This window comes from Alligator sinensis, unplaced genomic scaffold (assembly GCF_000455745.1).
Source record: "Alligator sinensis unplaced genomic scaffold, ASM45574v1 scaffold183_1, whole genome shotgun sequence".
NCBI lineage: Eukaryota > Metazoa > Chordata > Crocodylia > Alligatoridae > Alligator > Alligator sinensis.
The window spans coordinates 126,228-152,608 of NW_005842248.1; the positions used below are offsets into that span (position 1 = coordinate 126,228).

The 26,381-nt window shown below is 40.3% G+C and overlaps 1 protein-coding gene across 1 annotated transcript in view; it reads right to left on the minus strand.

The window, feature by feature from the left end:
* Positions 1-1,081: 1,081 nt before the first annotated feature.
* CCKAR (cholecystokinin A receptor) overlaps positions 1,082-26,381 on the minus strand; it is a 38,535-nt gene continuing 13,235 nt past the window's right edge. The window contains exons 2-6 of the mRNA XM_006027499.2: positions 10,261-10,452; positions 9,226-9,477; positions 5,953-6,214; positions 3,075-3,202; positions 1,082-1,608 (exon numbers count right to left, since the gene is read on the minus strand). Coding sequence (XP_006027561.1) covers positions 1,082-1,608; positions 3,075-3,202; positions 5,953-6,214; positions 9,226-9,477; positions 10,261-10,381 — 1,290 coding nt within the window. The 5' untranslated portion in view covers positions 10,382-10,452. The remainder of the gene's footprint in view (positions 1,609-3,074; positions 3,203-5,952; positions 6,215-9,225; positions 9,478-10,260; positions 10,453-26,381) is intronic.

Sequence of the window (26,381 nt, forward strand, 5' to 3'; positions counted from 1 at the left end):
TTATGTGCTGCTTTCTACTTTTCTCCATTTAACTACTTCTACTTTCACGTCTAAGCTTTGCCACAGCATAACTGATTTTTTGGATATACTTTTATATTTGTTATTTAATCAAGATATATTTACTATGGCAGTCCTGATTTTTTGAGAGGACTCCATCCCGGTCTTCGGTGCCTGTGTGCAGACTTGTATATGCAAATACCTCTGTGCACTAACGTGTGTGTATGCCAGTAATAACACCTTTATATTCAAAACAGTCTCGTTTTGGGCTTTTCCCATGCATACACAGAGGGTGAGAGGTAAGTCTATCACTGTCTGTGGCCAACTTTGAAAGTCAACCCTTAGTCCTTTTATTTCCTGTTCAAACCCCAGTTACACAAAACTATTCTATTACATGTACTTTAAAATTTGTCATAGGTTTCTATTTGAAGGAAGAGTATATTCCATTTACATTCATAGTGGTTAATTTTAAAAAATAAAATTAATCTATTTAAAAAGTTGGTTTTATGCAGTGCTTTGGATCTATAGCCTTTCCCATTGCTTCCATCTTTGGCCTGGTGTTCAATTAATTTAAAAACAAGTGTACCTCAGCAAAAATAATAATAAAAACTGCTATCAAAATAACATACAGATTTTGATTTCATGATATAGATATTTAACGGTAGCATGTAAAAATACCAATTTATAATGTGATTAATAAGGAGCATTTAAGCATCTTGGAAATTTCAAGAAATACTCTGAATGCTATCTTGGACTTTCAATTTTCCATTTAAAAGAGTGAGCTAAATTGATGATGCAAGGAAACCCTCTTGGTTACAGTATATTTGTATAGGAAACTTTAGAGCAAATATTAGCCCAGTGTTTCCAGTCTGCTTTTAAAAGACATGCTAAAAAGCCCAGACAAGCACCAGCATCCATTTCTCACGTTCCCACTGCCTTTCCTATCAGTTTAATTGCTTAGCTGAGGTGTTTTGATGTCTTCAGAACTAGGTCACATTATGAGTCAAACTCTAATCACCTTTCCAAGACCAGACAAGAAGAGAAGTATTTGAATTTGGCCAAATGTAGCTCCTTCTGTGGCAGCTCATGGGGGAGCAGAGGCATTCATGTGTGTGTAAGAACACCTGGAGAGAGAAGCTCCTGTGGTCTTCCCCTCTTCTTCATCAACCATCTCTCCTCTTATTGCAGGGGGCTTTTGCTTAGTACAGCAGGTGAAAGTGGCTAGAAAACCCATGCGGAAGCGCTTGTTCATGAAGCAATAGATGATGGGGTTCACACAGGCAGAAGTGTAGGACAGCAAATGAATAAAGGAGATAGGAGCTCCTGACAGAAGCTGGTCTGCTGAAGCGGTGTCAAATGCACGCCATGCATTTACACTGAAGATGGGAGTCCAGCAAAGGAAAAACAACATCACTATCACCATCAGCATGCGGATGACGAGCTTCTTAGCCATCAGATTGGCTGTTGAAGTGTTGCTTCTTGCCCTGTCTACTTTGGTGCTGCTGGTGCTGGAGAGCTGTTGCAGTGACATCTTTTTCTTCTTTTTTATTTTCTGAACGTAGCACCCATCTCCATCCTCATACTTGTTACTGCCAGTGCTGGCTTTTCTTTCTGCATATACATGAATAGGTCACACACAACATTTCTGAACACCAGTAAAGTATAAATCCAAGAATGCAGCCTAAATTCTGAAGTAAACAATGACATGCATTGATGCTGAGCAACTAGTGGTAAAAAGAAAAAAGGCCTTCCAGTTCTAAATTAAATTGTAATTCACTCAGATATATGACCATTTGGGGACTGTTTCTGGAAACATTCAGAGACCTTAACTCTACATACTGTTGAAAACAGAATATTGAGAGAGAGTGGTTAACTTTGCCAGAAATAACTTTTGAATTACATGTGTATGTTAATGTTACGATTCCTGTCATGTTACTTGGCCATGCGTAACAGTTGCGGACTCACTTTTTAAAGCACTACACATGCAAGCCATCTGTAGTGCCACAAAAATGGTGGTTCCACTACAAAAATGTTCTTCTTTGACAAAGGAACTTCTGTGTAGTGCTATGTGTAATGTGCGGATCTACCATGTACTGTTACCAGCACAGGTGATATGGGGTGGGGGGCACAGGGGGCACATGCCCCCCCAGATTTCCATGCCGATGGCTGGGCTTGGGGCTGCAGCTGCAGCCTGGCCGAAGCCAGGGCCCAGCAGCAGTGTGGGCGGTGCAATTTCTGTGTTAGTGGCAGGGCATGGGGCTAGAGCCAGCACCCAGCAGCAACTGGGGTGGCATGGAGTTGTGCCCCCCCCCACTGTCAACTCCTATGCGTCGTCTATGGCTACAGGAATGCTTTCTCTAATGTCCCACAGTCCTCTGCTCTCCCTGACGGCTTGCCCAACTATGGTGGTGAGCTGTCACAGCCATGCTGGGATCCTGCTGCCACAAAAGCATTGGCTTTGTCTTTGTCTTGCAGTGGCAGCGAGGTTGTTGCTGCCCCCTAAAATTAGGGTGGCAGGGGTGGGGAGCAGCAGTCTGTGACAGCTGCTGGTACAGGAATGGGTGAAGGCAAACTGTTTGATCCAGCTGGTTGGGGGATTGGGAGGGGTGGTTGGGTCACGGGGGGCAAAGGAGCAGCCCTCTGTTGTCCCCCAGCTGGAGAGTGTACCTTTGAAGCAAATTTGTAGTGCTTCAGCCAGGGAGCTGTCTGGGTCCACGTGCATACTTCCATAGCATTTAATGTTTGTAGCATTATGGTCTTTTGTAGCACTACAAAGAAATGTGTGTCCAAAGCCTTAGTGCAAAACTCATCTAATGTGCAAGCAGGCACATTATCCACTCCATTATGTAATTAGCACAGTGGAATTACAAATCTAATATCCCAACTGAATTCTTTGCAGATAATGTTAATAATTTTAATAAATGAATGTGTCCAATATGAATTTTGTAATCTGTTCATGGACATTATGCCAGCAGAAATTGCTGTTTATGGAATAAATCGTGTGCTTGGCTGTTCACATCTTAACATCTGTTATTTAAAAAGAAATAAATAAACAAATAATTCATTTGTACTGTTACCTCGTGAAGACTTGTGCTGGCTGACATCAAATTTAATTCCTCTGTATAGCTCCAAGGAAATTAAGCCATATGCAATCATCATTACAATCCCAGGTATAAGAAAGAGTATGAGTAGCAGAAATGTGTACCTGTGGAAGCCACAGAAGAGTCCTTCTCAGAGTGAGGATCAGCAAAAACACAGAAAAGCAGCTACACATTTTGTGTTTTGTTTAATGACTTAGGTGTCTCATTAGTTAAATGCATGGTAGGCTGCTTTGGCAGTCCTAGAGGCTGGAATCCCATTTTTCCCCACGGAAGAAATAGTGTGAACAAAAGCAGGTCTGGTTTCTCTGCTTTGCCAACTCAAAGGGTCTCTACCCAGATAGAATAGGCAACAATTAAGGGATTAGAAGAGATGGTTCAGTCTCTGCCTGTTCAATATTTGACTACTAGAACCAGTTTAATTGCTTTGTGGTGGGTTGTTTTTTTTTTATGATATGGAAACTTAAACCACCTACTAGTGCATAAGTGAGATGCTGATACTGGTCATTCCTATGTTCCTGGGGTAGGACAGTGCCCAGCCTCAGAACAACATGCCAACCAGAGCAAGGGAATGAGATGGGTATTTGTTTCACCTCCAGCTTCATGCCCATTCCAAAGGAAAAATGGTACATACTAGGGCTGGATTTTTGTTTTGTTTTGGTACTGAACCATTCACATAGTGGGAAATCCACTTTAAAGGAAACTCAATATTTATTACACATAGTAATCAATGTATTATTAAAATGTTGTTCTGTATGACATTAATATAATAGAATCAAAGAAAATTAGAGTACGGTCCTCAGGAGATCATTTAGTCCAACTCCCTGCTGAAAGCAGGACCATCCCCAGCTATCTCATCCCAGCCAGGGCTGTCTAGTCTGATCTTCAGAACCTCCAAGGATGGAGTTCCACAACCTCTCTGGGTAACCTGTTTCCAGTGCTTCACTACTCTCCTCCTGAGAAAGTTCGTCTTCCTATCTAACCTCAGCTTCCCTTGCTGCAACTTGAGACCATTGTTTCTTGTTCTGGCATCTGCCACCACTAAGTACAGTGTAGCTCCATCCTCTTTCAGAACACCCGACTGGTAGTTGAAGGTTGCTATTAAATCACCTCTGTCTTCTTTTCTCCAGACTAAATAAACCCAGTTCCCTCAGCCTCTTCTCAGAAGTCATGTTCCCTAGCCCCTAACCGTTTTCATTGCCCTCTGCGGTACTCTCCAACTTGTCTACGTCCTTTCTATAGTGTGTGGGGGGAAGGCCTAAAACAATACTCCAGATGTATCCTTACCGGTGCTGAATAGAGGGGAATAATCACTTCCCTTGATCTGCTGGTAACCCTCCTGCTAATGTAGCCCAGTGTACCATTAGCCTGCTTCATAACAAGTATTAGCCTTCTTTGTAACAAGGGCATACTTGGCTCATATTCAGCTGATTGTCCACTGTAACCTCTAGTCCTTTTCTGCAGAGCTGCTGCTTAGCCAGTCAGTCCCCAGCCTCTATGGGTGTGTATGGCATTGTTCTGTCTTAACTTTGCACTTCTCCTTATTGAACCTCATGAGATTTCTTTTGGTTCAATTTGTTGACATCTCTCTGAATTCTAGCCTTATCCTACAATGTATTTACTACTCACCACTAGCTTGATGTCATAGGAAAGCTTGATGGGGGTGCACTCCATCCCATCTTTCTGGTCATTTGTGAAAATGTTGAACAAAACCAGCCCCAGGACTGACCCTGGGGGCACTCCACTTAATACCGGCTGCCAGCTGGATATCAAGCCTGATGGCGCAGCCAGTTTTCTATCCACCTTACAGTATATTCATCAAACCATACTATTAAAAGATTGCAACAGACAGAAGTTCTGTTTAAAAATATTATTAACAAAGCAATCATGTATTTTTGAGCCTAAACATTTTCTGCTGTCAGTAGTTTTACTGCACACTCACTGGAGTTTCCCTATATTTATACCAGTCACTGGAAATAGGATTTAACTCTTTAACTTTCCTTTTCATGCATGCTCATTATAGCAGGCATAATAAGTACTGAAAATATTAACACACAATAAATGTTTCTGTAGATGCACCAGTACTAGGTAGTACCAGCTATTGGCTTGTTCCCAGGTTCTGCTAAAGTTATTAACAACACTCCTATACTGTTCCTGTGATAGCCAAAGTGCTTGGTTATGTGAAAAAGAAAATATTAAGGAAACAAGGTAAAAATAAACTAGTTTTCAATGTAATGTTGCACCTTCTTATGTTCTTATGTTGTATCTTTACCATTTATTCACAGTCTCGTGGCATATGGCTTTGCGTTTTAATAGCACTGATTTCTCCTCGCATTGCCTGCTTACATTTCTGCTCTAATCTCTCCAGGTTATTAGCTTGGTTCCATTTTCGAGTACATTTATTCTCTCTCCAATGTGCATGTCATCTTATTTGTTGACAACTGGAACTACATCCGTTCTACGCAGGCAAAGAATGAGTCATAGAAGGGGTACAGGGGTGTGGATGTGTATGGCTTTTCAAGAGTACTTGATCAAAAACACTTTGAAAGGGGGAGTAGAGAACTGAGCTCTACTAGTAGGGAGAGCACTACAAAGGCAACAGATGTTTTACCATCTGTAGTCTGAGAATTATTGGCATATACCATATCACCTTTGTGAAGCAAAAGTAATGACAGTGTTAAAGGAGAAAAAAGGCAGTTTAAGAAATAGCAGTCTATGGAACTTCCTAAATAAGCATACCAGAATTCTAATTTTTTTCTAATGGTTAATAATGGATTTGCAACAGGCTTGATGCAACCATGTAATTTTATTTGATACCAGACAATTATCAGATATTTAAGAGTCGATTATATCTTACCAGGACTGCTGAATGACATCGCTTGGCCAAAGCAGGCGACACATGTTAGCTGTACTGTTGTTCGGTTTTGTAAAAGGAACCAGTTTGCTGTATATTGGGTATGGGGACATGATGGTAAAGGAGATGCACCAGGTAGCAGCAATCACCTTCAAAGCATGAGATTTTGTCTGCCAGACCCTAGACTGTAAAGGTTTGCAAATGGCGCTGTATCTCTCCAAAGATATGGCAACCAGGTTGAATGTGGATACACTGACTGAGACACCTAGACATGGAAAGCAAACAAATTACTTATGTCTATTCTTCTTTTAAAAGACAGATGGCTCTCTTTTTTGTTCTTTTGGTTGTTTTTTTTTAAGATTCTTGGCTAAACTTCTGGGTACATAATGCACAGTAAGGAAACTATGGCAGTAGCTCTGACATAGCCTTCTGGTACTTGGGTTTTGTAATCTGATATTCCAGATTTATACTTAACTACTCAAACCTATGAAACAAAATAATTGACAGCTTTTGTCTTTGTTCTACCAAGGCAAGAAGTTATATGGTCAGTCGCATAAGATTCTTACATTACCTTATGTACAAGGCAGGTATATTTGCATGTCGTAGACCAATGAAAGTAGAGATATAGCACAAGATTTTGTGGGCTAGAGCTCACTTCATCAGATGCTCTGTGTGTGTGCACACATGCACTCTAGCCCATGAAAGGTTGTTAGATAGATATGTATCAATGTGCAGGGGTGTGTGTGTGTATAAATATGCACATGAACATACATATACATTTTTTGGTTACTCTATACCATACAAATCTACCCTACCTACTATGATTATCTACTCTTTTGTTATTCCAGTTCTTATGCTAATGTAACTTTGCTGAAATATAATCAGGCATTTGAAATCACTGGAATTAATTTAATTTGATAGCAATAAATAAGTATATTTTTGTTTTAAATAAAATAACCACAATTATCTTTTTTTGATGAATCACTAAACTTCCTGTTTTGTTAGAATTAAGTAAGCATACATCAAATGCACTTCCATAGTCTTTAGTGGAGGCATATAATACCAAACTGAAGGAAGTGTAGTAGAGCATTAGAGCCTGATTCTATAAAACGTATGTTCATTTTTCCTCCTTGCTAGTAGATATAAAAATAGCATTAAATTTAAACACATTGTGTTATACATATATTTTTTTCCCTTGTGACCTTGGGGAATTATAATTGTAAAATAACAACTGCTGCATGACTAGAAATATTCTTTCCCTTTAACCTTAAGTCACATAGGAATTTTCTGGTATGAAATTATTTTCTCTTAGATAAAAAATGTAAGATATTAACATTTTTACATAAAAGGTTGCTTGCCAAAAATCATTTCTAGTTTGTAGTATTCATATTTATAACCCTCTTGCATCCTAAAGTGACAGTTTAAGTGGATGGGAGATGCAGTGCATATCAGGGACTATTCATCAATACTGTTCCTTTCTTAACTTAAATCAGGGGTTCTCAGCCTCCAACCTGTGGGCCAAATGTGGCCCATGGAACCATGGTATCTAGCCCATGGGGCTTCCCTCGGATTTGGAAATTTGGTGGCAGGGGAATGGTGGCAATTTAATATGGCCACTCTCCACCACTGCCAAATTTAAAAACCCCAGGCCCTGTGGGGCTATATTAAAGCTGGGCCACCCTCCCCCCACCCCAGTGGAGCTGGATCAGGGCCATGTCATGCCCCCTTCCCTTCTGGGGCCAGGTTGAACCTAGGTCAAACCCCTTTCCATCCCTGCCTTCAGGGATGGATTGGGGCCAAGTTGCCCACCTCCCCATCCCCCAGCCCCGACTGGGGCCACTGGCTGGATCCAACCAGCATATGGACTGTACACGGGTGAACCAGACCACTGGAGGAAAAAGATTGAGCACCATTGGCCTAAATTATTAACAGGAAAATCCACATTCTGCTTTGTAAAATAAAATTAAATTTGTAATTTTTAATTTCATACTGGAATGTGTGTGTGTAGATATAGATGTGTGTGTGTGTGTGTGTGTGTGTATTCTGAATAATTTAACGTGATAGTCTGATATTTGTACTTATTTCATTATAAGCACAATGCTTCAGTAATTTTTGTCATGTCAGCATTCATTACAATTTGTTTAAATATGGACTTTAGTGTTATTGATTTATATCTAAAGAAAGATGTTGACTTCCCATTCCCACACTTCAGAAGTGCACTTTCATACTACCTCATAGTTTTGAAGGATGCAGATTGGACATACATACATTATTGTAATGAACTGCTAAGGTTTGATTTTGAGATTTGAAAAAAAAGCTTTTCAGAATGGCTTTGTTGTTACTTTACATTTTTTTAAGTAAACCTTCTGAAGTGAGAGATTGTGGCTTGCAGCTGCTTCATAAACCAGTCTACCTGCAGCTTCTGGATCTACCTCTGTAACAAGACAAATGTCCAGCCAAAGCATTTTTAAAATGATATTGCTTCTTCAAAGTGAGTGTAAAAATGGTATCATGAGGCTCCATAATTGTTGTTCTCCACTGACTTCTGGACAAATTTGATGCATTTACAAATAAAAGTGTGTGTGTGTGTGTGTGTGTGTGTGTTTCACAGCCTGCTGCCTCCTCAGGCCCCAACAGGGAGGCTGAAACCTGGCTGGGTTTTTCCCCTTTTCATTTGTCACTTAGGAGTAGACAATTCTGCCCTTGGTTATGGTTGTGCAATCGTAATGTATTTGCCCAGCAATCCAAACTGTTAACTGCTCTGCTGATAATAAGCAAGTGGGCCTTGAATGCAGCTCCCTTCCTAGAGGCTGATTCTGTAAAGTAGTGAACACTCAACCTGTTCCAAAGGTTTCACTGGTCTATGCTAGAGAGCTCAGCACCTTGCAAGACTGAGTCCTTATTTCTGTATTGACTCTGCTGGTCCAACAAAGGTAAAACCATTTGTCTCCGAAGTGAACAGATTTGACTCTGAACACGATGCTCATTATAAATGGGTGTCACCCTCACTCTTCATAACAGGACTCCTTCTAGTCCATTTTACTTGTGCAGAAAAAGTTTTTACCTTTATATGTGAGAGGTTTTAGTCGCTGCTTGTGCTACTTGCATTTCATAGTGCTGATCTTTCCAATGAGCTCTTAACATTTACTCAATTTTGTTTAACCAGGGTTGGGATATCTTAGCATGTTAAAAGATCTGGCCCTTATTTAGCATTTCACAAACCCTAATGGGTTCATCTTTAGAGCAAATATAAAATGCTACAATTGAGAGACTTACCCATGAAGTAGGTGGCAGTTTTACAAACAGCACTACCGAAGATAAAATCTTTCAGCAGGTTAGGAATGAGGGTGAATGGCATGCAGAAAAGGCAAAGCATCAGGTCACTGACAGCCAGTGACAGCAGAAATATATTAGTGACTGTCCTCATCCTTTTGTTTCTTATCAGCACTGTAATTACCAGACTGTTCCCCAACACACTGAGCAAAAATATCAAGGAATACAGCAGAATCCGAACTGTCTGATGCAGATCTGAAAATTGCCACAATAAAGAATTAGTTACAAAATATGCAAATTATATACTGTATTAGCTTTTATCAGTAGGTCTAATCTGTTAATCAAAAGGTAAAGGCTGCTTCAACATTCAAGGCAGTGGACTTTTCTTATATTTAATTCCACTGAAGCTGGTATCTTTACACCAAAGTAAAACTGGTGGAAGTAAATTCTGAGTTTGATTCTGATCTACCTGAACTGTATAATGTTTAAGTACAATATATTCAATACACTGTACACTTTAAGAACTATATTTGGCTACTTAGAAGTACATGCTACTCAAAAATAAGCATTGCAAAGCACAATTTAAATTACAGTGAACTCATGTTAAGAACCAAAAATAAATGGCAATTTGTATTATTGTAATTAGTAATTTTTTTAGGCATGACACATATCATGTTAATCACTTTCATATGCTGCATATAATCATATAACTCCGCAGTTACTGAATTTTCCAATAGTACTACAGAGTATGTACATATTATTAAGCATTCAAGTGGTGCTATCTGTATTTTGACTTGGTATCACTATTGTTATCTTTTCATTTTAGCTTTATATTTCTTTCCTGTCATGTTTATAAACTGAAGAGATGGGGCATATTAATTTCTTGCTAGTCTGTTGCTTATCTGAATTTATCAGCTAATGCTTGTTTTTGCTCTGCCTCAAAAAACCTCTGAGTACCTGTTTCTCTCAAAATATCTCCGATTTTACTTTCAGCTCAAACTGTTGCTTTCTGAAAAAAATGTATTTTCATGTACATACCTTTAGCAGGATGAGGCGAGTCATCCACACAGAAAAATGTATCATTTTCCAAGATAATATCACAAAAAAGAGCAGAAATATTGGTTCCATTTTCAAGTAGACTATCATCAACTATTTCCATTGTTCAGGCTCCACAGGTTTGCTTCTACTGGGGAGAAAGTTTGATTTCCAACTATCTGCCCATTCTTTCATCTGCCAATAAGCAAAAAATATTCCTGAATGAAATCTTCAGTAGAACGATTTAAAAAAGGTGGTTGTCCTAGTAAAGGTCTTTTTTTCAACTATCCATAGGGGATAACTAGTATACAGATTTCTGCTCAAAATGGAAAAGATTTATTCCAGTAGAATAGAAAGCAATATAGATGCATGAAAGAAAAAAACAGGCACACACACACAAACACGTCTCCTCCTGCACCTTCTAGATCCACCCTCTTCTATTACTGGGCTGTGGTTGGGATTATAAATATTCTAGATAGTGATTACAAACTTAACCCCTTGTAAGATGGTTTCAGCTTGTATGTCTACAGTGCCTCTAGGTGAACCTGTTTTTGCCATAGCCAGTAAATCATGAACAACATGTATAACAAATCAGTCTTTCTGTCAACATTTAACAAGGTAATAGTACATTGATAATAGAATGTAGAAAAGAAGAAACAGAGTCAATTAGGGCTTTGTACATCTACATGTGTACACCTTTATGTAAAAGCACCGGTATCTTTGAATCTTAAACAAATGCAGGATAGTATCTCTAGGTGCAGTTGGAAAACTGAGTAAAAATTAGACGCAGTAAATGGGAAATAATGGTATGTACCTTCCTTTGTAATGCAGTTCGGGATGCTCATAAAAATGGTTGTGGGGGCCCAATCCAATGGCCATTGAAATCAGTCTTACCATGGATTTCAGTGGACTTTGGATCAAGCCCTAAAAAACAGGGTATTAATAATGTTAGTTAGTATAAGAGAGACTATATTTTCTCCAACTGAGAGTTTAAGACACAGTTTATAAATTTTCATTACCCTTATATTACCTATTAACGGAATAATAACAATGATTAAAATGCTTGTGTGTTAGCATTTTTTCTCTGAGTATATACAAACATATTTTCACTGGGGTATAGCCACGAAATGATAAACCTGAAATGATATGTAAAGTTTTCAAAAAACTGTAAGCCTGTTTAAACAAGTGAAATCATAAATGGGTGTGATCCATGGCAAGAAATTACTAAATAATGGAATAAATTGATCCTTTCTGTAGTCAAATTTCACATTTCAAATCTTTTCTAATAGACGAGGCAGTACAACAATAGGATTATGTTCTACAGATCTCTTTTTCAAACCTAATCTGTGAAGGTTGGAAGTCTTGGATTTATTATGTTCTCAGCCTCTCTCTCAGCCACATTTCCTGGCATGTTGATTAGGGAGAATGCCTTGCAACTCTGTAGATAAGTTCAGATCTGTTCTTATTCCTCCAAGACTTCCTATGATCATTCTTGATTTGTTGTACAGATATTTGTATTTTTTTAAAGTCTGAGGTAGTAGTCAATCAATGCATGGAGTGTACTTATACTTACTGTACCCCATTCTCCTTCAGAAAGAAATAAATTAAGTCTAGCAGGAAATATTCCTTTGCACACCCCAAAAATATATATAAGCATAAAGAGCTTTTCTATCAAGTATGTCTTAACTATCATACCAGAACAATATATTCTGGGATTCTCCTCTTGTGAATCTAGAATGTTTTACATGAGAGAAAAGTATTAAAAATACAAGTTTAAAACTGCTTGTTTTTACAGGCAGGTTACTTTGAACATGATGTCTGTTATTCTATGAATAACTCGGGTTTTCTTCCTAGCTTTGCAGTTCTTAATTTACATCATGTGCCTGAGAGAGAGCACTTGTTATAATGAAATGTTGAAGTGGATTTTGGTTTATTTCTGTATTTACTGATCATTTTCACTACCTGTTTCAGATGGACTAAGTAACAGCTGCCATTTCTTAGATCCTGAATTTCTAAAATGACAGCCAGAAGATATGCTGATCTTGAGCATGGAGGTCACAAGAAAAGCCAGAAAGCAGCCTGTAGAAGAGGGCTGTATTTGGGTTGTGAACTTGCTTTTCTTACTGGGTGGTGGTGAGCAAGTGGGACATAGAAAGAAATGTGGGCTGAACTTTCAAACATTGCTATTAATGACTGTATTATCCTTAGTAAATTACCTTGCTATGAATGACATGAGAGGAGACGTTCCTTTTTAAAAATAGAAGTCTTCCTTATGATGTCTCTACCAGTGATGGGTATGATGCCATTGTTTAGAAGCAATAGTAATCCAAATGAGGTTTTATTTCTCTTTGGTATTACTATTAGTGAACATTATTTGAGGGTGTAAACCTTAGGCAAGATTAATTCTTAAGAAAAATCTAGTTTTATTAATAACAATATCAATTACTCATAGAAATGTGCTTTTCCTTGAACTTAACTGTAGTAAGCATGTGAAATAATTTGGGCACCAAAGTTTCACTTTGTAGATACTTTAAAGAAAAGTATGTAGAAATATCAATCTTTTTCTCTTTGTGTGCGAACGTAAATCTGCTGTTAATACAAATATACTGTTTGGTCTCTAAACCCTTTTCTCTCCCAGTGATTTCATTTTGTTACTGCTGTCAACCTCTTGAAGTACTAGTTTAATAGTAAAAGTAATTGCGACATTCTATCATTTCATACCATACTAGTAACATATTCCACACCAAAAACTAGTCTCGTTTATTTATGCTTTTTTAATATTTTTTTTACAAGAATGGAGCTTTATTTTGGGGTTTTATTAATTAATTCAACTAATTTGAAGCTAACATGCAAAGACCCCATTCCTCATGTAAATTAAAAAAGCATCTCTACTTGTTAGAATAATAAATATGGAATAGCAATTCTTCTTTTATCCTGTATTAAATGTAGAAATATAATTTTAGTATCAGGATATTTTTATCATAGCAAATGAAATAAGAGCATATTCAGAGGAAATTTACATAGAAATATGGAGTCTGATTCTGTTCATACCTGCCTCTCAGGTTTACACTGGCATATTTCCATTGACTCCTTGAATATACACTAGTATGAGATCTGAATTAGGCCACTGATTTGTCAAATATATGAAATTCTGGGAACACCATTATTGTGATGATTGCATTTCAGCTAAGTCCTCATCTGCTCCAGTCAGCTTTAATATCTCAGAGGAACTGCATTAAATACATGGGCAAAAGAAACACTGCTTTGTCTGATAGCCACATGAATTGAATGGCATGTATTAAAAGAGGGAATTATACTTTCATAGGACTTGGTAAGTTGTAGCAAGTTCATAACAGGACTTTGATCAATAAATGTGAAATGCTGCCCTTCTACACAAATCATAGGTGGTATATATTTGTTTTATTAAATAGCAAATATTGTCTTCCAATAAAATTAGTTCTAATCAACTTGAACTCAAACTGTTCATTAGATATTAGTACTATTTCAAAGGGGGTCTAATGCAATCTCAAATGAGATGGGTACCAAAATGCTCAGATAAATTAACACATGGCTATCAGGCAGAGCTAAGGACATCATAAAGAAAGAAAAGCCCATCACTTTGATCTAGGAATGTATTCCCTTCTACCTTGTGACAGTCTATGGATCATGGGAGAATGGGCTTATGCTGTATAACAATGTGCAGATTTCTGAATTTCAAACAGACCTACCAAGTGTAAAGCGTGCCTGGTCCTTAAAAATTACAGAAGTAACTACCAGTTTCATTTGCTTTTTGGAAATCTTATTTGCAATTTTTCTCATTCAAAAGTGACAGTAGTCAATATATATAGTTTAAAAGATCATAATATTGAGCTTTTTTTTATACTGATTTTTGGTCACTATCATTATTCAGGATCAATGTCACTAACCATTTACAGATTGGGAAACTAAGTCACAGGAAGGAAAGAGCACCCTGTAAGCCAGTAAAATAATGAAATGGCCCTGTGTTCCTGGATCAGGCCTCATGTAGCCCCAACCCTGCATGACTGATCTAGCAGGGAGGGCCATGCTATCTGGCTTGCAGGTTTCCCACAGGTCCAAAAATGGCAGCAGGACAGTAGCAAATAACACTGCTCAGTTCCCCCACCATTAACTTTTCTGACCTTTGGGGAGCCATGGCATTGGCTCCATGGGCTGGATCTGGCTCCCACGCTGGTGGTTGAGCACTTCTGCTCTAGTCGGTTCCAGTACTTAAACCATCTTCATAAAAAGTTTTCCCTAATATACAACCTAGATCTATCTTGTTATTTCACACCATTACTGCTTGCGATGTCCTCGTGTTATTAAATACAAAAGGGACTGTTGATAGAGGAGGGTGACCAGCTGTTCTCTTTGATCACAGTCATCTACCCCCAGTTCAGTCTTCCCTTTTCGCAAGCTAAATAATCCTAGTTCTATCAACCTGCCTTCATACATCGTGTTTTCTAGGCCTACAATAATTTCTGTTGCTTTCCTCTGGACTCTTACCAGTTTGCCCATGTTTTTTGCTGAAGTGTTGTTCCCCAAATTGGACACCACTGGTTTTGCTGAGGCCTTACCAGTGCTAAATAGAAAGGAAGAATCACTTCTTGTGACTTCAATAGAGGACTCCTTTTAATATATTCTGTAGTCTAATATGCAATTAGCTTTATTGCAACAGTATTACACTGTTAATTTGTTGAGGTTGTAGTTCACTATAAGCCCCAGATCCTTTCCTATGTTACTATAACCTAGGCTGTCACTATCCTATTTTTGTCTTTGTACGTTTGTTTGTCAGTTTAAATGCATCACTTTCATAGATCTCATAGACATTAGGGGCTGGAAGGGACCTCGCGAGATCAAGTCCAGCCCTCTTGCCATAGACAGGAAGTCTGCTGGGGTCAAATGATCCCAGCAAGATAAACATCTAGATGCCTTTTAAAGGAGTCCAGAGTAGGTGCTTGCACCACCTCTGAGGGGAGTCTGTTCCAGACCCTGGGACCATGGACTGTAAAGAAGTTTTTTCTTATGTCCAGTCTAAATTGGCCTACCAGGAGTTTGTGGCCATTAGACCTTGTTATCCCTTGAGGGGCCCTGGTGAATGACTGTTCTCCCAGGTCCTGATGCACCCTCCTTGTAGGCTGCCACCAAGTCATCCCTGAGCCTTCTCTTCTCCAGGGTAAAGAGTTCCGAGTTCCCCAGCCCCTCCTTGTAAGGCTTGCCCTCTTGGCCTTTGATCATACGGATGGCTCTCCTTTGGACTGTCTCAAGCTTATCCACGTTCCTCCTGAAGTGGGGGGCCCAAAATTGGATGCAGTACTCCAGCTGTGGCCTCACTAAGGCTGAGTAAAACAGGAGGATGACATCCCTGGTTTTGCTTTAGATGCATTGATGGATGCATGCCAGAGTTTGGTTTGCTTTGCCAGCTATGGCATCCCATTGCTGGCTCATATTCATCTCGTGGTCAATCAAGACCCCCAAGTCTCTTTCGGTCATGGTGCTAGCAAACGTACCACTGCTGAGCCTATAAGTATGCTGCTGATTCTTCATTCCAAGGTGGAGCACTCTGCACTTTTCTATGTTGAAGGCCATTAGGTTTTGGTCTGCCCACCTTGCAAGTATGTCCAGGTTGGCCTGTAACCCCAGCCTGTCTTCCACTGTGACTGTTTTCCCCCATAGTTTAGTGTTGTCTGCAAATTTTGCCAGCCTGCATCTGATGCCCGAATCCAGATCATTAATGAAGACGTTGAAGGGTACTGACCCAAGTACTGAGCCCTGAAGGACGCCACTGGTCACCTTGTGCCATGTTCATAACTTTGCCCCTGTTATTCAGACCATTTTTTCCAATATATCAAGGTCACTTTGTAGCTTAATCCCATCCTTTGGCGTGCTTACCACCTCTCCAAACTCAGTGCCATTCACTATTTTACACTAAATTTTGTCTTCCAAATCACTAATTGAAAGTATTGAACAGTAACAGGCCCAGACCCTGGAAAACCCCAATAGATACTTTTCCCCCTGTTTGAATTATTAGTAACTCTTAGTCATGTTGATAAGCACAGCAAAACCAATTTTTTTCAGTTCTTCATTCAGTTAGGTAAATAAGACATGCCTATAAGTGTGAGCATGGACACATCATACAGTACACAGGCCAACTACATAATAAAATACTTGGATCCAGAGTAAAGTTAGTGCTTGAAAAATGTGCTGTAGCTTTACTGTGTACAATTATTATGCAGAATGTGTTGTGCGTCTCTTTCCTTAGTCCATTTCATTCTGTAATTACATTTTGCTATATACAAATGGGTTTCCCACCACCTAGTGGCCAGGTACCATAATAATATTTATTGTGGCCAGCTGGTCATATATCAGCTTCTTATTCTGGAGTAAATTTACTTCAGAATAAAAGCTGAGATAAAATACTGCCTGGTAATAATATTGTTTGGCCATGCTCAATTTTAGTGGTCCTGTCAGTCCTGGTCTCCAGTTTTTCCAATGGAATGACTTGAATGCTTGATTTACAAGCTGTAGTCCCATAGGAGAATGTGTTTCTAAGAGATGCAGATGAACCTTGTAGATTGTGATGTCAGTATTTTTTTCAAGGTTGTTTCAGACTATTACCATCCAAAGTGCCATAAGACACAGTAAATTTCAACTTCTAATTATTTCCTTATAAAGTAATTCCAAAATACCATCCAAACATGAACAAAAATAAATGTTTCCAGTGTTTCATCATAGAGAGTCTTTGAGAAGATAGCTCTATCAGCTTTGCTTATAATGCTGTTGTCTATATTATCCTTAAGAAAACACATTCCAATGAAGAATTGCTCTAGGTAGTTTGGAGTATTAGCCTGTGTTTATATTTTACAGGGAGTTAATATGACTGAAAGGATGTAAGATTTAAATTAATGTTCATTGTTTGGTCTTTGCTTACATTACAAAATCATTTTTAAACTGCCCAGGCATACAACATCTTAAAAATAAAAAAAAAAGGGAGAAGCAGAATACATGGACAAAATTCTGTTCAAAATGCCTAGTATTCATTCCTTATTAAAGTGAAACTCACTTGGCCCTTTACATTAGGGTTTTCTAGGTATTTTCATATCCAAATGCTTCCATGGGTTTATAGATCAGTCCTAAAAATACGTCATACATTGAAACTTAGATTATGAAGTCCTACTGTGGAGATGCTGAAATACTTACTGTTAATTTTTCTTTAACAGACCCTTGACAAACTTTACTATTTTCTAACTTTGAAAAAATAGAAAAAACTTCAGTTGAGATACTATGCCTGATAAAGTCACAACAGCTATTAAAGAATCTTTAGTTAAATATAAAGGCACCCTCTAAAATATTTATTGGAAGGCAAATTTATGATGTTTTAGCTAAACTGGAAAACAAAAACACTTTATCCAGTTACCTGTTTCTTGGTATTCTTTTTTGTGTACCTTCAGCTCCCCTGCTGGACCCAGAGCCGCTCTTACTGCTTCTCCGTGCCTGGACTGGGCTGCTGCTGACTGCCCTAGAGCCAGAGCTGCTACCCAGAAGGAAAGCAGTGGTGAGGGGGGGGGGGGGGGGGGGCAAGCACCCGGAACAGGCAGCAGGGGGCAGGCAAAGGCATAGACATGGGGAGGACATGGGCAGGGAGGGGAGCAGGGAACAAACGGTGAGGGGGCCAGCCACTGGGAGGCAGGGGCAAGTGGCCGAGGGGCAGCCACAGGCACAAGAGGAAAGGAGGGCAGGCAATTGCTTTCCTCCAATGCTGCCTTGAGATGGATAAATTTAAGATGACCCTCCAATAATTAGATTCTATGCATGGAAAATTATAATAAATTTATCATTTTGCATGTATAGAATCTAACTGTTGGAGGGTCATCTTAAATTTGAAGTCATCTTGGATTCATGTGAATGAGATAATTGATCCTTTTACAAAGCCTAAAAGAAGAGTCCATAGTATGTCCATCAGATCTGAAAATCATGGCAGCTACCAACATAATTAGTATAAAGAATGTGATCTCTTATGTCATTATTATAATTTTGCTAATGGTTATTTTTGTTACCTTCTGTCACCTACAGTTACTATTCCTTTTGCAATTATTGTACTGTTCATGGTGCAATATACAATGCCTTGTAAAAGTATAATTCAATTATAATACAGAGTGCTCCTTTTACAGTACCCTTGTAAAACTATAATTAAATATAAACCTGCAGTCTTTTTCAAATCCCTTATCAAACCCACTTTTCAGTTAAGTACTGATTTCCACTGAGTCCTATGCCTAGCCCAAAAAAACCCAAATTAGACAAAACTGTTTATAGAAGTACATGAGACGAAGGCAATGAATTATCCAAATTCTTGAGGGTGGGAGGAAGGAAAGCGGGGGATTCTTTCTCAGTATACCCTTTCCTTTCTGTTGTGATGGTTGCTACTGTGGAACTCCCTCCCTCTCCTCCCCCCGCCATGATTTGATTTAATTCCTCATTATATTATTTTATATTATATATCTAATTTATGAAACACACTGACTTCAGTGGAAGCCCTGCATATAAGAGTTTTTTGAGTTTTAGGACCTTATGTGTCTTAAAATCCTTGGACCAGGGAACATTGTCTTTTTTTCCCGTGTCTTGTTCATGTCTGTGTTACATTATTGTAAAAATAACTGCTTTGTCCATATACAGGAGGTGACAGTGACCATTTAAATGGATGGTATCCTCTGCTGGTGGAAATCAGAATAGCTCCAATAATTTCAGTTTGTACCAACTGTAAAACTGGCCCGACTTATGCCCTATTTTTTCTTTTCTCTTTTCCAAACGAGCATAAATCCTTGCATTCTTCCAGCAGCTCGTTATACTTCCTACGGCATGCAGAAACCTTTTCTATTTCTGTTTCCTGGATATTTTCTGTGTATATTTCACCAAGAGGGATTGCTGTATTTAAGGTGAGGATGCACTAGTAATTCACACCATAGTATTATATATTATCTCAGTCTCTTTCTCATTGCAGCTTGGTATTTTGTTGTTGTTGTTGTTGTTGTGTGTTTTGTACTGGGGAGATTTATAGTCATGCAAAACAGGGAAAAAAAACTCTACTGAGTAGCTTAAGTGGTTCTTTTAATAACTGAACATTATCTGATGCCACACTACCCAGTTTTCTAGTTTTGTTAGTCCTGTCTGGAATCAGGCACCACTTTAATGAGCCTTGATTATTCTAAGTACTGTACCTCTGTTTTCAGTACTGGATTTCTTTTAAGTCAGCAGGAGTTTTGAGAAGCCAAAAAATGCTGAATCTTCATCATTCTATTTATTCCTTTTCTGTTTCTTATATATGAAATGGTTTATTCTACCATAGGGCTTTACTGCTTATTCCTTCTATGCCACATTACACTAAAATGTTTGTTTATCTATTTCTATATGTAAGGGGAAAATTGTGTTAAAAATTGGAATTCAGTTTTGCAGTTCCCTCCTGAGTTTATCCATGTTGGACTGGGGCAGGAGAGTGATTGACTGTTTCAATATAGAGTTTGTTAAGCTTCCATGCCACTTGTGAGAGCTATCAGATGAGACTGTATTCCCTAGTTGGTTAAGATATTCATTCAGTGCCCTGCACTCTCTTTGGGTGGTATAAAGTGTTTGTCCCCTACAAGGAAAGGAAAGCATCATCGCAAGAAATAAAACTATGAGAAATGTATGGAAGTTCTTCTATTTGTTTATATTCTGCTCGTTCAGTGTTTTCATTTTGTAGGTTCTTACAAATGCTTCTAGGTATCTTATTAAAGGAGCAAATACTGAGTTCAAAATTGAAGGTAGAAGGTGTGGAGCAAACTGAAGATACTTGTTAACTCTAGTAGATGTTTTCATTTTGACAGTTACTTCAGCCAGTTTTCTTCCAAGCTCAGAACCATTTGGGAAGAGCTATGAAAACCCTCAGAGACCATTTCCCTTAGCTCATCCTTTACTTCCTACTCTTTCTTTGAGACACTTTAACAAACAATCATACTGTCCAGCTGAAATGCCAGCTAAACATCTGGTAGCTAACCTAAGCTAGATCTGTCTTGTTTCAGTCAGAATTTCCTGCAAATCTTTCATAAAATAATTAAAGAAACATTCTAGGAAGAGGGCCGGTTCTCCTTAATGATGATCTATTGCCAAGCCCTGTCACAGGAAGGAAGGAAACTCTGGAGTTAAAGTGTGGCACATCCTGCAGTCCCTTACTCTGCCAATTCCCCATTAAAGCTAATGATGGGACTGAAGTAAATGAGAATATTGTTTGATTAATTTTATTCATTAGATTTAGATGCTGCCCTCAGCAAAGAGCTTTGGAAGTGTACAATAACAAACAGGTAAATTGAAAACAGGTAAAAAATATTAAAATAATATAGAATAGAGCAAACCCCCCAGACAGTGTCCCCACACTTAACCCTGCCTGCTTAACTGGCAATTCCAGACAATCCCTAAAAGCTCCAGAAAAGGCCAACAACATGGCCAGACATTTCATCAACAATGGAAAAGTCTTAAAACCAGACAGAAACTTCTCCTGCATGGTTAATGCAAAATTGAAAGAGGCCTGGAACTCTCCCTCACTAGACTCAAATCTCTGCATCAACTTTGAATTCAAAGGGAAGATGGAGGCCACCAGCACCCTCAAGGCTGGAAAGTCCCCAGACCAAGACCACCTCCATCTGGAATTCTTCATCCACCTCAGTGACCCCATTCTCTCCTGGCTCCAATGCTTTTTCTCCTATTGCCTAAACAGCCTTAAAATCCCCCAGATCTGGTGGCATGCCAAAGTTGTAGCCATCCTTAAACCAAATAAACCACCAGAAGACCCAGGTAGCTACAAACCAATCAGTCTTCTCCTAGTGGGATGTAAACTCATGGAGAGACTTCTCTCAATTGCCTGTACCCCATCATTGATTTCCAGCTGGAACAGGCTGAGAACAGGCTGGCTTCTGTCAGGGCTGCTCAACTACAGACCAGGTCTCCTGCCTCACTGTGGAGACATCAAGGCAGGTTTTGAAGAAGTGCAGAAGTGAGGGGCAGTCTTTGTAGACTTATCTGCAGCCTGTGATACAGTATGGCAATGAGGCCTCACTCTGAAGCTCCTTCACAAAATCCCCAACAAACATGGTCCACTTTCTGTAAGAATTCATCGTCAGCCGTTACTTCACTCTTAATATTGGAAATGACACCTCCAACAGGTGCCCTCTGGAAAACAGCATGCCTCAGGGGTCCATCCTAGCACCCTTGCTCTTCAATATCTACACCTCAGACTTGCCCCCCACAACATCCAAAAAATACATGTATGCAGATGATATTGCCCTAATGATCACAGGAAAAAACTTCAAAAATGTGGAGCAAGGTCTGACAACGGACCTCACTACAATGAGCACTTACTTTTAGAATTGGAAATTCAAACTGAACATCACAAATACCATCAATAGCACCTACCACCTTGCCAACCAGCTTGCCAAAACAACATTGAATGTTAAGTATGGAACAGACTCCATCCTTTTTGAAAGCCATCCAAAGTACCTTGGAGTCACCCTAGACCACACCTTCACCTACAAGACACACCTTACCCAACTGGCAGTCAAAGTACAAGCTTGCAACAACTTGCTCTGTCAACTACTTGGCCTCAGATGGGAAGTTAACTACACCGCACTTTGGACATCCACCCTGGTACTGGCATACTCAACAGCTGAATGCTGTGCCCCAGTGTGGAGCAGAAGTGCCCATACTCACAAAGTCAACAGGGCACTTAACAATAGCATGTGGCTTGTATCTGGCTGCATATGTTCTACCCCTACATCACCGCTCCCAGTCATCAGCGGTATTGCTCCCCCTGACATCTGCCATGAGCAGCAGTGCCTCCGCCTTCTTCACTGCACTGAATTAGACCATAACCACTACTTACACCAGCACATCTGCTCAGAATCTCCAGTCAAGCTGTGCTTCCAAACTAGGAAACCCCTCATCCACCTGTACCACCTGAGCTCTGTCACCAAAGGATCTTCCCCAGGTGACTTGGCTGCACAACTGCGGGAAGAACGACGCACCTCTTAGGACTGATGACTAAAAGCATTCATCCCAAACCCCTCTACAAGACCTCCTGGCTTTGATTTGGACAGATTTTCCTGGGTGCACCTCAATAGACTCTGATCTGCCTATGGGGGCTTCTGCCATAATGTGCATCAAATGGGCCTGACATCAAATACCACTAGTGAAGGTGGCGCCCCCTCAAAGACCAAAATCCATGTAGTTACAGAATGCCCTATCTTCCATTGCCCTGGTGGAGGGTTCATGCATGGCCACGGAAAACTGTGGTTACTCAAAACTATATACCATGGTAGCCAAAATAGTATATAAAATATTAAGCATGGATATGCAAAACTGTGGTTGGCAAAACTGTGGTTGGTGAGGGAAACTTGTATGACAGACCGCAAGGGGGAGGGTGTTCCAAAGCTGAAGAGTGACTGCTAAGAATGACCTCCCATGTCTTTTCATCAAATTAATTTGATACACAGAGAGTAATTGCAAGGTTGTACTTAGCCAGGGGCAGATCCAGGAAGGGTGAAGTTGCACAGTTGCATTCCCCCACCCCCACTTCCACAGTGTAGCTAACCTGTTGGCAGCTCCAGTTCCCCACAGCCCTGGATGTGTGCGCAGCAAAACCCCCAGTTTTTTCTTTTTCTTTTTTCTTTTAAAATGCATTCCCTCCCCTTCCCCAACCATTTCTGACTTTTTATCTCCCTCTCTATTCCCTATAGATAAGTATAAGTGAGCTAAGACATGGGATAAGCTTCAGCATTGTATTTTGGTAGCAAGTTGTATGTGTTTTTTTTTTCCTTTATATTGTATAACTATTATGTTTATATTGATTTTTTTACTGTTCTATATTACTGTTTTACTGGTACTATATGATTTAGACCTACATATGTAAGTTAGCATAAGTAATGTCAAGTTTCCATCTTGTTATTTCAAGCCTCTGTCTTGTGTCCCCTGATGTTGTGTGACCTATGACTCATACTACCCCTCCTATGTAACTTGGTTCCTGAATGAATGGGGATGAATGAGGGTGCTTGAGAGACAATGGCAGTAGGTCTAAAAATAGATCACTCTGAATGGCTGAACCATCAACACCAATGCCTGGACTAATGACCTAGCCCTTGGAACCACCCTCAGCATTCAAGAAACAAAAGATGAGGCAGCCCACCATTGTGCCAAGGTTGCACATGCTCAGTAAGAACACGTGGAGCCCTCTGGAACAGGACTGACCTTGCCTGGACAGGCCTTCCCATAGGAGATCATAGGTAGTCTGCCCCATAAAAAGGGTAGTGAAGACTGACTCCTTGGGGCACCCTCTCCATCTGGACCAGCACCATGCCACACCACCTATCCACACAGAGGCCCTGCCGGTGACCCGTCTCTGGACAACATCTGCTGGACAAAGACCCTTTCCAGCCTGGATAGGTAACTATCACTTCCCCCACCCTCTTCAACCAAGGATTTGGGCTCTGTTTCTCTTCCCTACCTGGACTCCAGCCCTTCCACTGAGTCTCTTCCTCCTGCTGCCATTGTGAGTGCTTGTGTGTGTGTGGGAACCAATAACTTCATGGTGTTGAGCCCCAGCTCAAGTCTGGGATCGTGCCCGGTATGCAAAAGCCAATAAAGATACCAGGGGTGAAAGTATAAAGATTTATTGCTAGCAATACAAGGTGCAAGCGGAATAATTTCACGTAACAAGCACACAGAGTCTTAATTATGAGCATCTTTTATACAGGAGTATTGGACCTTCATAAGCATTCTTGTTTGCTAATTGGTTATAAGGGAGTGACGCAAGGAGTTCTTTACTGAGCATGTCTCTATACCTGTGTTTTAGCTATGTATCTCATTTCCATACATGTATGTTTCATTAGCATACTTTCTCCCCACCCAGGGGTGTGATTCTCAATATTCAAATCAGCTCTTTGCCCTAGTCCTCTGATTCTGCTTTTGTTTTCAAGCCTCCTTTATCTAAGACTGTCTCCTCCTTATCATTGCAGATGGGCATTAGTTACATAACAGAGACTTTTGCTTGGGCTATGTGTAGTGGTTTCTAGGTCAAACCTAACACACTTGCCACCGCTTATCTGCCCCCCCAAGCTCCCAGGTTTCTGCCCCAGTTTCTTTCCTGGCTGTCTCCTCCTTGCCACCAGGCTTTTTCCCTTGCACCAGTGACCTTGAGTAACCCTGGTGCCATTTGACCTTAAGTAAACCCAAGCCTCAGTTCCTCAGCCTAGCTTCTCTTTAGTCCACTGGTTCTAATCCCGGTTCCATCGACTTTCACTCCTTACACTTTCTCTCTCACCGGTGCCCCAAACACACACATACATACCGTACCATCCACGTTAGGAACTCACCTGTGTGTATGTGTAGGTGGGTGGTATGTGGCGAATTGGTGAATATTCATATATATTTCATAGATTTCATAGATTTCATAGACATTAGGGCTGGAAGGGACCTCGGAAGATCATCGAGTCCAGCCCCCCCGCCTGAAGGCAGGACGTCAGCTGTGGTCATAGGATCCCAGCAAGATAAGCATCCAAATGTGTCTTGAAGGCGTTCAAAGTGGGTGCTTGAACCGCCTCCAGCAGCAGTCTATTCCAAACCTTGGGGGCTCGGACAGTGAAGAAGTTCTTTCTTATGTCCAGCCTCAATCAGTCGCGGCGGAGTTTGTAACCATTCGATCTTGTCAACCATTGTCAGGTTTGACCTAGAAACCACTACACAAAGCCCAAGCAAAAGTCTCTGTTATGTAACTAATGCCCATCTGCAATGATAAGGAGAAGACAGTCTTAGATAAAGGAGGCTTGAAAACAAAAGCAGAATCAGTGGACTAGGGCAAAGAGCTGATTTAAATATTAAGATTCACACCCCTAGGTGGGGAGAAAGTATGCTAATGAAACATACATGTATGGAAATGAGATACATAGCTAAAACACAGGTATAGAGACATGCTCAGTAAAGAACTCCTTGCGTCACTCCCTTATAACCAATTAGCAAACAAGAATGCTTATAAAGGTCCAATCCTCCTGTATAAAAGATGCTCATAATTAAGACTCTGTGTGCTTGTTACGTGAAATTATTCCGCTTGCACCTTGTATTGCTAGCAATAAATCTTTATACTTTCAGCCCTGGTATCTTTATTGGCTTTTGCATACCGGGCACGATCCCAGACTTGAGCTGGGGCTCAACAGTTTTTGGCGACCCAGATGGGACTGCCTTAGATAACTTTGCCCGGACTAGCTGACGACCAGACACAGCTCCTCCTTATCAAATGTCAGGCGCGCCCAGGGATCTCTTTTCCCGGTGAGACTTTTGTTTCAGGGGGAGCTGGATTGCTGAGGCGGCAGTAGCCTAACGGTGCAAAGCCATAGAGTGAAAGTATCAGTAACAGGCACCTGGGTGAGAGGGTAGAAAGGGCATAAGGCCTACCGTCAGCACGCCTGCCTGGGATTATCTCTGTAAGTATTCTGTCTGGCCCGAGTCCAAGACCAGTGATTTTTCCCCTGTGAGGACGAGGACTAAGAACAGATCCCTGGATCCCAGGTAAGTCGGACGGTCAGGACCGGGAAGGCAGCCCTGAGATGGGTACTATTAACAGTAAGGTTAGGAAATGTACCCCCCTCTCTTGTGCATTGGGACATTGGGCAGAGTTTGGTGGAGATCCTATGACTAGGAAGAAAGCTAAATTCTTCTGTGAAACTGCGTGGCCACGCTATCAGCTAGATGATCAAGAACATTGGCCTCCGGAGGGAAGTGTTAATTATAATACTATCTTACAATTGATTTTGTTCTGCCGGCAGAATGGTAAATGGGAGGAATTGATGTATGCGCAAGCGTTTATGTCTCTTTGTAGAAATAGAAAGGTTTTGGAGGAATGTGGATTGGGGGAGGGGGTTCGGGGAAGTGAGATGGCTTTCATTGAACCAACTGTAAATCCTGTCCTGGACTGTCCGGAGCCGGAGGCTCTTCCCCCTCTGCTGCCTTTACCGTATTCTCTTCCTCTTCCTCCTCCTCCTCCTGATTCATCTGATTCCTTGCTGGCATCTGCTCTTCCTGCTTCTCCCCCC